Below are 17,152 nucleotides of genomic sequence, written 5' to 3' on the forward strand. Positions count from 1 at the left end.
AAGCAAAATTCTGTGTTGGCACCAGCCTCTGAGCCACATGTTTATCAGGTGGGCTTTCCGTGTCTTCTCTGTACCCCTCCCTGCCACTGTAGGGATGGACGAAAACACCACCCGTACTCCCGCTCCATCCACTAACCGTCCCAGTCCCCTAAAGTCCCATTTGATAGCCTACTATACTTTATGACAGTAAATAGGTAAAGTGATTTAGGATAAAACAATATGAGATTTGGAAACCATCTGGAATGTGTTAATCTAGATTAAATATTTTTTGCACCAGAAAAACAAATTGAATAGTACAAGAAAAAGAACGTTAAGCTGTTTCATCTCCCAACCTCATTGGACTTTTACTAAAAAATAAAATAAAACTTCTGTCACTTCTAAAGCAGAAAATGGGTTTAAATGGTTTATAATAATACAAAATCACACTTTATCTGAAACCCTGCCTATTTTTACTGATTTCAGCCTTCTTACTGAGATTAACATTTAAATTACCTACCATTAATTTTATTTAAGTTTTTAACAATGGCTGATGGCTATTCAATAACTGTAGACTAAACCAAAGATCTTGTTCATATCATCCATCATTTTAATTCCAAGGAAGACATAGATGTATCCATTAAGGTAGAATCCTGAATTAATATAAGCATGACCAAATGCATTCATAGAAAGATAGATCCATTCAGTATACTGTTATTCATTCAGTATACTTTTGTTTCTATCTATAAACTCAAGTTTAGCTGCAAATAATTACATTTGACATCAGCCTGTTCTTGGAAAAATAAATAGCAAAACTACAATCATTGCAGATTTGTCCTGAAAAACACGCTATCTCCAAAATCAAAAATGTAAATGAAAACTGCTGATCAGTTGCCAGTTGCAGAACCAATGTTCAGATCAGTCAAGGAAGTGTGCATAAATTTTAGGAAAATGGAGCATTTCATCAAACTCTTTAAGATGAAACAAACAAATGAAATTAATTAATTCACTGCTTTGTTTACCTAATAGGTTCAGAAGTTTCTAAAGAAGGATAAGGAGCTTAAAAATTATTAAACAATTAGTCTTTATAACAAGAGGTTTTGTATCCAACAGAGGCAGCTCAGAGATGTTTCATTTTGTAAAAAAGATAGTAACACTTTGTGTGAGAGGTGTTTTTTTTTCTTTCATGTTTGCAGTGTAGCATGAATAGCCTAGCTAATATTTCTTAAAATAGTTATATACATTTTTAATCAGGATTTTAATTGTAATTATGATGATTTTAAGTTTAATTAATTTTAATTAAGTTGAAATCCACAGCTATGATGGAATTTGCAGGCATTTCTATCAGTTGCCTAGAAAATACAGTGTAAAACAGTTTATTCCTTTCACCACATTAGGGAACTAAACTAATTCCATTCATATACCAGTACAGTGACATAAGAATAATGACTTCTTTTTCTACCAGCTTTAGACAGATAAAAAAGTTTCTATTAGGGGTATTGTCCAAAGATGCATGTTTCCTATCAGCTAGAGCAGGATATATGTGGTAAGATTTTGAAGATGGACTAACAGTTTTTTTAAGGAAAACAGTTTTTTAAGGAAAGTTTTAAAATGATTTTTAGTATAAAATACCAGGTATAGTATTTTAGTATAAAAGTCCAGGAATTGATACAAACCATTTATTTGTTTTTAATTTGTACAAAGAAAAATAGTGACCTTACCCTTCAGCAGCCTGTTCTTTCCTAGTAGCTGTATTACTATGATCAACAATAACCAGCCATAACAAATCTGTACATGGAAGAAAATACATGAAAGGATGATGGTGGCTAATCAAATCTCTCTCTTGAAGAGCATTCAATATGCACACTCTGTGTCATTCTTGCTTCAGATTTTTGTTTCATATGGTAATGTGTTTCTCTGATTCAAGGTTGTCAAGTGACTTCAGATACATTTTGGATCAAGAAAGAGACTCAGGGACTTTGTTAAACAAAATGTGCCATAAAAATCTGCATTTCATTTACTCACGGTTCATTTAAAGGATTTTAAGCTTTTTGTTCTTCTATTATGATTATTAATACTATTAGGATAAGACAAATCCTGTGTTCTGCATGACAGTGGCATGTAGATTTCTGAGGGCACAGGACTCTATGTGTTTTACAGGGAAAATGAATCTGGATGCTGGGAGAATTTTTAAAGAATAGGAAATTGCTTTCTGCCTACTGTAAAATTAATATATTTGGGTATTGAATCTAATTCTATTCAGGGTATAGTATAATGATATGTCATTAAGGGCTATTCAAGGCACTAAATCAGAATAAATATGCAAAGAACATAAAACATTTTGAATAATGCTGTGCCCTTTTGTCAGCAACTATCACTTGAAATTAGAAGACAAAATCTTTTCAAGTGGTAAAAGAAAAGAGTTTGTTAGGATACGATCTGATTTGAGAGAGTAAGACAGAGAGAAGGAAACACCAAATGGAGATAAGTACTTTGCTTTGGCCAGATTTTGAGATACTTTATCAAAGCAAAATGATCAATTCAGACATACTGGAACTAATGGACAGTGGATAATGTAATATTCAAATACTTTTATATTGTTCATACTCATTACCTGAAGAAAGAACTTAAAAACTTAAAAAATTTAATGAAGACCAAAATATTATCCCCATAATTAGTCAATGGCCTCTTATGTCATCTCAGATAAGAACAGTTGAACTGTGTTGTCTTTATTTTAAGATTATTTTCTGGACTCTATACATTTTTCTCCTAATGATTAGTGTTACCAGTGCTCCATCTCAATTTTTAAGCAATAAGTTGAAAAACTTGCTTTGTGTCAGTCCTGATTCTTTGTGGCTTCCAGTTTCCTACAGTGTTAACAGAAATCTCCTTTTCCTTGAGGAACAAAAGCCTTAGAAATCTAGTCCAGAATAAGTCTTCGGAAAGCCAAAAATAATTGTTTTTACAGCACTGTGGTTACTTCACAGTTCTGTGTTTGCATCTCTTAATAAAAAGCTTCTGTCGTTACCATTTACATAAATATGGGCTCCTCTCAAGTTTAGTTTTATAATATCAAAATTTACAGTAATATACATAAAAAGTCTGATAATTGAAAAGATCCTATGGGAGGTCCTAAGGTTCTATACATTTTTAGTTATAATAATATTTGCAAATAAATATCTGTTTTGAAATTAGCCTAACATAATATAAGCCTTCTTTGCAAAACAGAATGACTTATGAAGCTGTCTCTAAGGTATGGAAGATCAGGCAGAATTATTCTAGCTTTAGTCCTATAGTGTTGGGAATCTGATAATGTTTCCTCATCTCCCCTTTTGGGCAATCACTTTTATGACTGAGGCACATCTGAGGTAGTGGAATTTCAGATTTATTTTCCCTTGACTAATGGAATATTGTCTTATTTCACAGTTTTTACAAAGTAGGAAGGGCTGTCTGAACAATCATGACATGTTTCATAGAGTCATAAATGGGCTTGCGTTGGAAGGGACCTTAAAGATCATCTAATTCTAACCTCCCTGCCATGGGCAAGGACACCTCCCACTAGGTCAGGTTGCTCAAAGCCCCATCCAACCTGGCCTTTAACACTTTCAGGGATGGGGCATCCACAGCTTCTCTGGGCAACCTGTTCAGGTGCCTCACCACCCTCTCAGTGAGGAATTTTCTCCTAATCTAAATCTACTCTCTTTTAGTTTATAACCATTCTCCCTTGTCCTATCATTATCTGCCAGAGCAAAACGTTGCTCTCCATCTTTTTTATAAGCCCCCTTTAAGTACTGAAAGGCTGCAATGAGGTCTCCCTGGAGCCTTCTCTTCTTCAGGCTGAATATTCCCAGTGCTCTCCCTCCCAGTGAGGAGGGGAGTGAGAGAACGGTAGTGGTGGAGCGCAACTGCCCAGCTTGGTGAAGCCACCACACTCTGCTATCTACAGATGACGTAATGATAAGGATTTACCAGTACCATGATAAGGATTTACCAGTACCGTGGTGATACTGCAGATCTACATGAGTGTTTTAAGGTACTGACAGAAGTTTTAGTTGCTTTTTCTTCCACAATATCACAGTATTCCTGCTACAGCAAATACTGTCTTCTTTCCCAGATCTGCAATGTCTTAGATGCTAATTGACCCATTTTATTCTCAAGGTAGGACAGATCTGTGTTCTCCCTCTTTGTGTTGCTTTCTATAGTCTTGTAGACTTGCCAAGAGTGGGGTGCAGAGGCAGAGAGGGTGAGTATTCCCTTCCCATGCGGGTGGCATCCTTTTTTTCCTTAACAGTGGTGGACTTCCATTCTAGATGCCAGAGGTTCAACAGAGGAGCATGGGACCTCTCCATCTCTTAGTTGATCATTTCTGTGGATGTGAGTTTTCATTTAATATCATTCAAAGGAAATAATCAAATCAGTAATACTCTCACATGGATCATACTTTTAGTCAGCTGGGCAGTTGAGCTCCACCACAACCACCGTCTCACTCCCTCACTCCAAAGGGAAAGGGGGAGAAAATACAATGGAAAGGGCTCAAGGGTTGAGATAAGGTCAGGGAAATCACTCAACAATTATCGTCATGAGCAAAACAGACTCACTGCAGGGAGATTAATAAAATTTATTACCTATTAATAACAAGTGAGAGAAGTGAGAGACTAAAGGGAAATTAAAAACACCTTCCCCCAATCTGCCCTCTTCTACATACTCCCCCCAGGTGGTGCAGGGGAATGGGGAATGGGGGCTGCGGTCAGTCCCTAACGCTTTGTCTCTGCCGCTCCTTCATGATCACTCTCTGCCCCTGCTCCACGTGGGGTCCCTACCACGGGATGCCATCCTTCCCAAACTGATCCTGTAGGGGCTGCCAACAGGCAGCAGCTCTTCAAGAATTGCTCCAATATGGGTCTGTACCACAGGGTCCATCTGTCAGGAATAGAGTGCTCCTGCGGGGGCTCTCCATGGGCCGCAGCCTCCTCCAGGCCACATCCACCTGCTCCACTGGGGGCTCCTCCACAGGCTGCAGCGTGGAGATCTGCTACATGTGGGACCCATGGGCTGCAGGGGGACAGCTTGCTCCACGAGGGGCTTCCCTACAGGCTGCAGGGGAACTGCTGCTCTGTGCCTGAAGCACCTCCTGCCCTCCTTCTGCACTGACCTTGGTGTCTGCAGGGCTGGTTCTCATTCTCACTATTTCAGCTGCTGTTGTCCAGCATTTTTTCCCCCCTTTCTTAAATCTGCTCTCACAGAGGCACAAACAACGTCACTTATTGGCTCGGCTCTGGCCAGTGTCAGGTCCCTTTGGAGCCAGCTGAAATCAACCCTTATCTAACATGGGGCAGTTTCTGTACTCTTCTCACAGCCCCTGCATCTCCCGCTACCAAAACCTTGCTATGTAAACCCAGTACAAGTGGCTAGGGGAGTTTTCTGAGGTTACTGCAAAAGTAGGGTTTCTCCCAGGCTGTGAAAGGTGAAGACCTCAGTAGTAAGGGTGCAGTCCTACAGTATGCCCACTGTCAGTTCCACTATCTGTCACTGTACCAGTACCAACCTCCTGCTGCTGTGCTCATTAGATTTGACTTTCCTTTCGGCAGCACTTGACTACTTTTCACTCCAGATCTCAAATTGAATTTGCTTCCCTGAAATGAAGCATGCCAACTCTCTGCAGCATTGTGTTGAAGGTAATTTAGAAGTACAGCTGAGAAAGAACTTGGTGTTGTGTTTTTGTTGTTGTTGTTTGTCTTTTTTTTTTTTTTATCTGTGTTTTTTAAAATGGTAAAAATGAGAAACACAGTGACACAAAGTTACTAAAAATTCTCAGAATATTGGTAGTCTGAGAAATTCAAGCAGCTCCAAAGCCAGTATAGTAGTTTAACTCTGCTGAAGTAGCACCAACATGGTTCTAAAAAGCAACAGCTCTGTGAAATTCTATGTGTTACTAAACCCAGAAATCGTCATTTAATGTTAGATACATTTCTCTTTTAATTAAGTGTGTCATAGCTATGAAATAGTAAGCTGAACATAGTAGGGTTTCCAGGGAAACATCCTTTTTAATTGAATTTCCTGGTCACATGTATCCTGATTAAATGTATTAAATGTATTGAATATTTTGATGTAATAAGGAAAGATAGCTATGGACTAGAAAATATTTAAACAGAATATTGAAACAGACAAGATAAAACAGTTGGCTTTATGTTCCATTTGTTTTTTCTAAACAGTAGCTGAAATTTCAACTTTTTTTTTTTTTTTTTTGTAAACTCACAGAGTTTAGCCCTTAGATTACTCAGAAATCCAGTGTTTATCACAAATTAGCCAATGTGATAGAATAAGTACATAGGAGGAGAGGAATTAATATTTTTCACAAAATTATTTTTCTCATACCTGCACCATTGGGAAAAGTGCACGAGATAGCATGTTTTACCCCATCATAACATAACAAGGAGATCTTTATTATTTCTTTCTTTTGAACAAAAAATATTTTTATGGTTTGGCCATTGAATAAAACTATTTATTTATGAGGGAAAAAATGCAGGTTGCTGTCTGCTTTTTGAAGTTTTCAATAGAAATGGTTTCTCATTTCTAGGATGTATTTCTAATCACAAAGAAAAAGAGATGCAGTCTTTATTTGTTGCTGGTGCATGAAATCTCCAAATTTTTGGACAGGACAGTGTTCATTGATTATCACTCCTGTATTTAAAACATATGGCAATTCAGTTGCAAGATCTTATAAATACTTATTTTAAGAGTCTAAGCACAGATTGTAACACCAGAATATAGACACAGCTGTCTGACCAGAAGTCAACAAATATGATTGTTGGACTTTCATCCTTGCTGGTAAAATAGGTTTGTCATAAAAAAAAACTTGTTGTCAATTGCATTAATTCCATTAAGCGTTAGGAAGTATAGGCTACTATACATTATCTCAAATTTATGCATAAGAAACTGATAATTTGATTTCTCAGCTTTGTTGTGCCTGTATGATGATAAATTAATTGTTGACAGAGTACACTGTTTGGTTCAGTAGCCCTAAATGATAAAGCATTTGGCAAGAGAAATCTTCATCCTGTTTTAAACTCTGAACGTGATTTGTCTTTAGATCTTTGATTTTTCATCTACTGAGTAGTGTGCTGAGGACTTCAAAGGTGAAAGAATCACAAAAAATGATATATTAAGAATCTTAATACTATGAAATGTAAATTAATGTTATGAAATACAGCTACCATTAGTGTTTATTAGCACACTTTAATATTCTTAGTAATGTGGACTGCATAATAACTGTCATGGTTTAACCTTGGTGGGAAGCTCAGCCCCACACAGCCCCTAGCTTACCGCCGCCCCTCACATACCCCTCCTTAGTGAACTGGGGAGAGAATTGGGAAGGTAAAAGTGTGAGAACTTGTGGGTTGGGATAAAGACAATTACTAGGTAAAGAAAAGGATGCACATGCTATCAAAGCAAAACAAGGAATTAATTCACTACTTGTGGTCAGCAAGCAGGGCTCATCACATGTAGCAGTTACTTGGGAAGACAAACGCCATCACTTCAAATGTTTACCCCAAGCTTTTCTTGCTGAGCATGATGCCATGTTATGGAATATCCTTTTGTGCAATTAGAATCAGCTGTCCTGGTTGTGTGCCCTCCCAGCTTCAGGTGCACCCCCAGCCTCCTCGCTGCTGGGGCAGCATGAGAAGCAAAAAAGACCTTGATTTAGTGTATGCACTGCTCTGCAACAACTAAAACATTGGTGTGTTATCAACATTATTTTCATCCTAAATCCAAAACACAGCACCATACTAGCTATTATGAAGAAAATTAAAATAATGAATATATATATATATAATTATATATAATTATATACAATATATAATAATAGCTTAAATACCTTCTTGAGAATTGTATTTTTCTCTACACAGTGGGGAAAGTAAATTAACTTAAAAATGAAACAAATTGTAATTATAGACTCAGTTTTCTTGTAGCTTAGCTTAGATGTAAGAAACTGCAAGAAATAATAAAAATTTCAGTGATTATTCTGCTATTCTGGTACTGACTGTAGCTCGAAAATATCAAATATAAAAACATGTAGCAAAACTATTTTATGTAATGCAGTTACTGTCAATATGAAAATACCAACTCTGAGGGAAGAGAATAAAATGTTGATATTTAAATTCGTGAGGTTAGATGTGAAGGTAGTTTATGTTAGATTATATGTTTAAGAAATATGTCAGACTGGTATCCATTTAAATGCACTTCTTGATAAAATTTTAAGGGATGACATTTTGATTGAAAATAGCAGACTTTGGGAGTTGGCCATTTTCCTGTGAGAAAAGATAATAAAGTTTAAGAGTGTTTTCAAGTGTAATTTGTTTCACGTGCATTTTCTTTGCAAACATTTATATCAAGCTCTTAACCTCAGCCATGTACAGTGACACCTTTTAAAAATACTGCCATCAAGGAACACAATTGTCTGTTGTTTTTTTGCATGTGTCTATTTCTCTTCTGCCTGTGCTTCATATTATTTTAATAAGAAACTTGACAACCCAGCACCTCTAGCCACTTGTATATAGATGTAAGTATACATTGTTTTAAGTTGACTGTAGTATTAGTGTCTTGTTTTCCAAATTAGTGAACTTGTTTTCCAAAAAAAAGATGCTTTCTCTTGTTAGTTATCTGAAATCTAGACACAGATAAGTGGTTCTGAGGAGTAAACCTTCAATATAGATAACTTCTGTATGTGATAGTGGCTGCCACGTACTGAATTTCTGTGGTCATAGGAATATGGCCTTGGAGTACATAGATCAGTAGAAACTAATTGGTTTAAAAGATACGGATATTTTAGGGAGATGCCAGAATGGGAGCTTATGACAAATTTAAAGGAGCAGCAGGTTTAATTTCAAATCTATACTGTAACATTTCTCTAAGACTGTATTCATATTAGACAACTTTTTTTTTTTTTTTTTTTTTTTTTTACAGTCGGTTGTTTACAGTTCTGCTGCTTCTGTTTCAAAGATGCTTTAGGATTTTCTCAATACAATAATCACGCACATTTATAAAAATGGATATGGTAGATACTGTTGTTTTATTAGGAAATGCTAGCAAATACACAATTTACATATTTATATAAAAGTAAATATATGGAGGGTCTTCTATGCCTCATTTTCCATTTAAGATAAGAAAAGTGTTTGTTCCACCAGACAAAGAAGGTTGATACGACAATTTAAAACATAAAAATAAAAAATCTGCCAAGTTGAGAGAAAGCATATAAGCCTTTTATTATTCCTTGGGAGGTAAAATTAAAGGCCTCATCCTTTCATTTTTTGTTACATGAAGCCAGATTTGGAACACTGACAGAAATTTTTTCAGAGCTCATGAAAGATATTTGACATCCCCAAATATATATTAATAGATACATTTTCAGCCCCTTTGTCTTACCTGTCTTCTCTTAGGATGATTAGAGGGCTGGAGCATTTCTCTTACGATGAAAGGCTGAGAGTGCTGTGTCTGTTTAGCGTGGAGAAGACTGAGAGAGGATCTATTCAACATATGCAAATATCTTAAGGGATGGTGTGAAGAAGGAGCCAGACTCTTTTCAGTGGTGGCTAGTGAAAGGCTAAGAGGCAATACACACAAACTGAATCACAGGAAGTTCCAGCTGAATATGAGGAAAAACTTCTCTACTGTGAGGTTGACAGAGTGCTGCAACAGGTTGCCCAGAGAGGCTGTGGAGTCTCCTTCTCTGGAGTTACTCAAAACCTACCTGGACACAATCCTGTGCAATGTATTTTAGGTGACCCTACTCAAGCAGGGAGGTTAGACTAGATGATCTCCAGAGGTCCCTTCCAACCTCAACCACTCTGTGACTCTGACTTAGAGAGTATGGTAGGGCTCAGTTATGCATTTGCTCATCCATTAGAAGAATTAAGGGGCTCTGAATGACAGAAATGAGTTAAACATATTGAATGAAAACAAATGAAGCCAAAGGAGTCAGGTTCAAAGCAAGCAAAGGGAGGTAAACCTTCATATGCATCAAGACATAGACTAAATTTGTTGTCAAAACATATTGTTGATGCAAGAAATTTACGTGAGTTCAAAGGAAGTTTGAACTGATTTCTGGAAGATAAGGTCCCTGAGAATTGTAAAATGCATAGAAAAGACATTCACCTCAGAAGGTCCTTGTTCTGAAAATTGGACGCTGGGGAAATATTAAGGAGAATTACTCTGTATATGAAACTAGTTTTATGGCTTGCTCCCTGGCTTATGGTCACAGTTGGAGACAAAATACTAGGCTAGATTACTCTTATTTCTGTATTTTAATAACCAGGTCTACTGACTGTTAGGTCATCAGCCATGTAAAATAAGAATTCTGGTGCACGAGCTGAGATACTGCGGTATGTAATGCCTTACTTTGGAACTCAATAAGTTCAGTTCATGACTGATACCTAAAATCAGAAGCAACAGTGTGCTATTTCCATGTACCAACTAGTAATGTTTTGGATGTCACAGAAAATGCTATCTGAAAAAGGCTGAGAGATTGATAAAGAACATTCACACATTCTTCATCAGCAGTTGGAGTTCAGATGACAGTTAGTCAACAGTCCTTAAAATGAATCTAGCTGCCTGTATTTAGTTAACTGCATTGCAGTTTGCGTATGTTTGTATGTAAGTGCCTGTGAGGGTGATGTTTCTTTGTAGACACTGAGGACTAAATTTTTCAGCATCATTGCCATCAGCTGCATCTCCAGAAGCAACTGTGTCTCCAAGACAGATATTGTATAAGATCTAGAGGTCTTCCAGACTGTACAGGTGTGGTGCCATACGCAATTAAATCCTGTTTTAATTTTTATAGTCAACAGTATATAGGGATCAGCATCTAAAGGATCTAAAAAAGCATCTAAAGCATCTAACTCAGTTGCCTAAATGTAGCCATTGAGAGTCTGATCCACTTCTGGTACCTTATGGAAGCTGAGACATCTGCATGGGCCTGGCAGGTGTGATGCAAAATCTGTATAAGGGCTGAAGTTTACCGGACTGGCATCAGATCCCAGAATTGTTCAGGCAGGAATAGAGTTCAGGAGGTCTCCAGTCCAAACTCCTGCTCAGAGTCAGCTATGAGGCTAGGCCAGGTTGCTTAGGCAATGAGATCTTGAAAATTTCAAGGGTGATTGTCCTGGTTTCAGCTGGGATAGAGTTAATTTTCTTCAGAGTGGCTGGTATGTGCTATGTTTTTGATTTAGGAGAATAACACACTGATAGTACACTGATATTTTAGTTGTTGCAGAGCAATGCTTACACTCATCCAAAGACTTTTCAGTTTCTCACACAGCCCTGCCAGTGAGGAGGCTGGGGATGCACAAGGAGCTGGGAGGGGACAGAGCCAGGACAGCTGACCCAAACTGGCCAAAGGGGTATTCCATACCACATGGTGTCAGGTGGGGCAATAAAACTGGGAGAGGGTGGGACCACTGCTCTGGGACTGGCTGGGCATCGGTCAGTGGATAGTGAGCAATTGCATTGTTCATCACTTGTTTTTATGTTTATATGTATATAATTATTATTATTTTCCCTTCCAGTTCTCTCCCCCATCTCACTTGGGGCGGGAGGTGGGGGGGTGGCTGGCAGGTAGGGAGTGAGCGAATGGCTGTGCAGTGTTTAGCTGCCTGAAGGGTGAAACTGCAGCAGTGATGCATAGCATTTCAAGTGCTGCTAGATACAGGCAAGTGAATTCAACATTTGACATTTACAAATTCTTGGAAATATAGTAATATAGTAGAATGTTCTTTCAGCTGTATTCATTGAGTATCTGTATTCAGTAACTACACTACTAATAGCTAGTAACTATAGTAACTATACTACTAATAGCTTTTACACCAATTACAAAGATGGTCATGTTATCTGGATTATTAATCCTTATTTTTTCCAATAGTACAGCAAATCAATAAATGAAAAACTTACACAAGCATTTTGTTTGTTTGTTTGTGGTTTTTATTATATTTTATTTTATTAGAAATGAGGGATGTTCCTGGAAAGTAAAATACATAAAATACTGTAATGGTGTTATGTGACAGTGTTATCTGACTACATGTTCAGGATGCTTACAAAGAGATGCCTTCTGGATCCTATCAGATCCAGAAATGTTGGAAACCATTAAAATAAGTAAGGCTGTAGCCTACAAGAGAATACTTAATTTTCTTCAGTGACTTCAGTAAGAGACAGATGGTAGTCTTGAGGGATGGTGAAATAATCTAAAAGTTGCTTGGAATCTTTTCAAAATCAATTAAATATTTACTTTCCTGGCCTTCTTCCTGCAAAAAGGATCCTGCAAAAGCCTGTATTCCACACTGAAGTCATGTACTTATGACATCATTTTTGTGATATCTCATTGCATAGTATTGCTTTCCTAGCAATATGACAACATTTTTTATTTATGATCTTGTCATTCACAGATACTGGCTGACCTTGAAAACCACGCACTTTTTAAGGATGACCTAGAATGCCAGAAGCTTATTCTGGAAGCCATGAAATACCATCTTTTACCAGAGAGAAGAACTCTTATGCAAAGTCCAAGAACTAAACCTAGAAAATCTACAGTTGGCACACTTTATGCTGTTGGAGGAATGGATAACAACAAAGGTATTAAAGGATATTCATTTATAAACATTATATTGTGTATTTTCTTCATTAGAAAATAATGAATATTGAATAGGGATGCATATGTAAGTCAATCAAGAATTGCTGCCAAGACCCAAGTCTATCCAGAAAAGCTGCCAAGACTTTTGGTCCAAATAAAATCCAATGATATTCTAAGAAAAATGTAATGCTGTTAGAGAACAGAAACTGAGATTTGAGTTCATTATACAAAATATCTCTAGTGAGATTAATTTACTTTTGTTTTAGCTTTCTAGAAATTCTGTTTCATTTATAAGTCAAATGTGTAGGCACCTTTTCTAATCAATGAAAAAGGCAGTTTTATGTGAAGTGTATTCCATCCTTAAATAGTTGTCTTAAGTCTTTTGGATGAATCATGCTCTTCTGATGCCAAAAAAAATATTTCTTTAGAGAAAAAATCCAGACAACTAGCTTTAACTAGATTATGACTTTCTCAACAGCTAAAGGAGGGTGGAATTATCCCATTTTACTAGTTTAAAAAGTAGGAAGCAATAGAAATTTTATCAAAGTATTTTGTCTTTATTTGTTGTGAATTGGAATTATGACGATGTGCTTTTATATCTGGCAAAGAAATACAATTCACTGATTTATTAAATAAAATAAAATATTTGAAATAAAACAAGCTGTATAACAAGCCTATATATTTGTAAAGGTTCTCATTATTAGTTTTCCCTGAAATTTACTAACAATTCCACAGTATCTTACATTTGTTGTCAATATTCAGACTGAATAATATGCCTTCGGAAGCATAAGTTCTAATCTAACATAAAGTGTTCTCAGAAAAAATGGGAAAGATGTATGACATCTCTGCTTGTGTGTAAAAGAAATGTTGGGAGAATAGAAAAATGTTGAGAAAAGAACCAATACTTATATATATGTACACTATATCCACAGATTATTTTTGACCTTTAAACATTTACAAATGTTTGTGCAGCTAAATGTTAGGCATGCCTTTAGATCATAAAATACCTGAAATACAATTTTCCTCTTATTTAGGACAAATGGCTGTGAACACCTAAAGTATTCAGGTACTGGGAATGACCATAAACCCAGTTTAGGTGCAGCTGTATTTCTTCTAGGTTACTGTACAGATCTGTTTCTGGTTCATATAGCAAATCAAATATAAAAATATTTAGGAAGACAGCAAAAGTTTAGCATCCATCACAGAATCACAATCTGTTTTGCAGATTCAGATCAGCCAAGTGATCTGAAGTGATTTATTTCTGTAGCTGGAAGTGAGAACAGCACAACAGAGGTTCAGCCCTCTGTTGATACGAACTCTGACTTAAAACAGAAGTCCTAGATCTTATATACATTTACAGCAGATAAAAAAATGCTTTGAGAAGGAGCCTGATACAGCAGAGCTGCATCTGCACAGAAGACTGTTAGAGTGGGTGTAATGTGTTTCTGATAGCTCTGCAGCCATGCAGAACCGACTTGTATCTGTTCACCTCATCCCTCTCTCACATGTGATGCTGCCATGTCCATGAATAAATTTTAGGCCCATGAGCCTTGATCCCCACATCTGTTCAGAAAATCAGAGCACTGTTTGCATATTTTGAAGAATTACTGTGAGTTCATAAAGCACCCCTCTTCGGGTCATGATACGATACTAATGCTGTATTACCTGTCCTCACTAATGATTTTTTTTTTCTCTACAACTTTTTCTATTGAAGTGCTGACTTGGATTACTATTATTCACAATGATTTATTTTAAATGCTTGCTGGTGTTTGCAACTAAATATGAAACTGCTACATATAAGATGGAGATGAGCTAAGCAAATTAGCAATTTAGTAGCTAGTGTATAAAGCAGTGGGTAAGTGCTGGTATTGCGAAAATATTTGGAGTTTATATGTCCCATTACATAAAAAGTAGCATACCATGCTAAAGTAAGTTTGTTTTGAAATCTCTTCTATAATAATTCTCCTTTCCATATAAAAAAGAAGTGATTAATTAAACTTCAGCAGACGGTGACTGGAATTGTGCTTGATGTGAAAAGTTAATGCAACATAGTACTAACTGGATAGAATTAAATGGAGCAAGATTAGAGAATTTCATAATTTTAATTCCCTAAATTCCCCAAACCTCATTTCAATCTCTGTTTCCACCCACTGTTGTTTACTTATTCATTTAATTTAAAAGACATATATATATATAAGAAACTAAGAATAAGATTGTCTCTATGTGGTTACATTAACAGAATGAGATGAATAAGATATAAACTTCTGACAATATTCTCTTCACCTTACCCATTCATATAGTCATATTAACTCCTGTAATTTGAATTAGCAGGATTTAATCATCTAGTAGTAGACAAAAGCTGTCTAGATGCACATATAAAGGAGGATGATAGACTGAAATAAATGAGTAAATTCATGAAGTGACAATTAACAATTTCTGAGAATGGAAAAACACTGACTTTTTACATCAGTCTAGCAATCCCAAATGCAGAACAAAAGCTGTGTGGTAAAACACAATCTTTACAATCTGTGTTGGTTAGTACAATGGAAAATTAAGATGGGGAGAATACACTTCCACAGCAAGAGATCAGTATAAACAATTGAACGGTGTTGTATTGAAGAGAAGAAAAGAAGAAAATACTTCAGCTAGAATGTCTTCCATTATAATGTGATGGGTCATTAACAGAGAGGGCAAAGGTGATTTACTGAAACGCTGATGTTAAATGTGTATCTTTCTTTAATCTTGTGATTAGATACAAAATCTATCAGGAAAATTGCTCTGAGGGTGAGGTGAAATGCAACATTAGTCTATATCAAACCATATTAGAAGTCCTTTAATTGTGTTTTTTTTTTTGTTTGTTTGTTTATTTTTAGAAAGATCTTTGCTTTCACTACAGCAATAACAAAAATGCGAAGTTTTGATTTCTAGTCTCTGCTGCTTAAAATCCCATTTTGCATATTTCCCATTTTGCATATTTTGTCTTTTCTGTAATAGCTTTCAATCATTTGTAATAATACTTTTTCTTTACAAATATGTTTCTGCAAATGTTGTTTATTACTTATAATTACACAGGAATGTCATTTAACATTGTTCCTTAAAGTTACTCTTTATGTTAGTTATCTTCTAAGTTTTTCTGTTGTTTTTGCTGTCGTTTTTAATTTTTATCAAGCTTTTATCAAGACTCCTCACAACACACTTTGCTTGCACCTTATTTATTTTAATTTTAATTTTTTCATTCTCATAGAGGCACACATTAAATACAGAAAGAAATACAGAAAGAAATACTGATGTTCTCAGTCCTTTAGGAGTCTACTGGAAATACTGTAAATTAAGGCAGAAATAGAGAAAGCATTGCATCTTTCCTCAGTTCATTCTTGTTGGTCTCTAAAATTTGTGCTTGAGATGCCTATAACTTGAAAATCTATCTTCTTCATGTTCAGGTTAGTGCAAATTCATTAAAAAAAAAAAAAAGGGAAAAAGTAAAATCCATCAAAATTGTTTCATAGCATTTTGCAAGTTTTGGAAATTACTAGAAACCACTTTGTCATCACATACAAAAATAATTTGACAGTATTCATTAAGCATTCATTTGATGTATATAACCATCTTGAGAAAGCATCTTATATTCATCTTAGTTGCATTTTATTCACAATTTTCAGTGTAAAGTAACTGAGTTTGATTTTCAGAACGTGCCTGTAGTCCTGGTATTTGTATAATACACAAACAGCAAAATTTACTTAAGAAGGCATAGTATTTTCTTTTAAAAAGATGGAAAAGAATAAAAGTCCAATGAGTTCAAAACTAAATTACAGAATATTTCTCTTTGTTATATTTTTAGAAAAGTTTTATGCAAAGTCACATGTTTGTTAAGTACTAGAGGTATGTATTTATATATTCAAGTCTGAGATTGTGGCATGGTAAAATACTCTAAAACTCTACCTGTTTAATACTAAGAACTCTAGCTGTTGTATTCCTTAATCCAGAATGCAAATAAATTAATGGCTAGAGCTTCTTGGATTTAATGACAGATTGTCTTCATAACATATTTTTGTTAAACTTTTTTTTTTTTAATAAGAACTTGGTAACTTTTTATATACCTATTCAGATATTACAATGCATGTAAATAGTTCATTGAATATGATGCTTAGAAAACGTTAAAGGAAATTAGGAACAGCCACAGCAACCAGCAGTGCTAGCCAGGACACCTTTCTGAACTCTCTGCCCTCCTCTTACCCCTGCTGGTACCTGGGTCCCCCGCTCTCTGGCCACTCCAGTGTAGGGTTTGCCAGTGAATGCACACGCACAGCCCACGGACGCCCATTTTAGAGCAGACACAGACAGCAGCAGCTGTCACCAGGCACACTGGCTGTGAGCCGCGGCCCTGCTCCAGCTGCCAGCACAGAGCTCCTCACTTGCCTCACTCAGCCCTGTCCCCCAGCAGCAGTTTTGGGGACACATAGCGCTCCCATCTCTGGGGCTGGAGGCTGAAGACTCCCACCTGCTCCAGAAGCTGATACTGAGACCCCACTGGCTTTAGCAGCTGCCACCTCAGGGCAG

At 36.3% G+C, this 17,152-nt stretch overlaps 1 protein-coding gene across 2 annotated transcripts in view; it reads left to right on the plus strand.

The window, feature by feature from the left end:
* KLHL1 (kelch like family member 1) overlaps positions 1 to 17,152 on the plus strand; it is a 239,145-nt gene that overhangs the window by 160,345 nt on the left and 61,648 nt on the right. For both annotated transcript variants that reach the window (XM_035561284.1, XM_035561285.1), the window contains one exon: positions 12,411 to 12,597. In XM_035561284.1, the coding sequence (XP_035417177.1) occupies positions 12,411 to 12,597 (187 nt within the window). The remainder of the gene's footprint in view (positions 1 to 12,410; positions 12,598 to 17,152) is intronic.

The sequence above is a fragment of the Cygnus atratus genome, chromosome 1, assembly GCF_013377495.2.
Source record: "Cygnus atratus isolate AKBS03 ecotype Queensland, Australia chromosome 1, CAtr_DNAZoo_HiC_assembly, whole genome shotgun sequence".
NCBI lineage: Eukaryota > Metazoa > Chordata > Aves > Anseriformes > Anatidae > Cygnus > Cygnus atratus.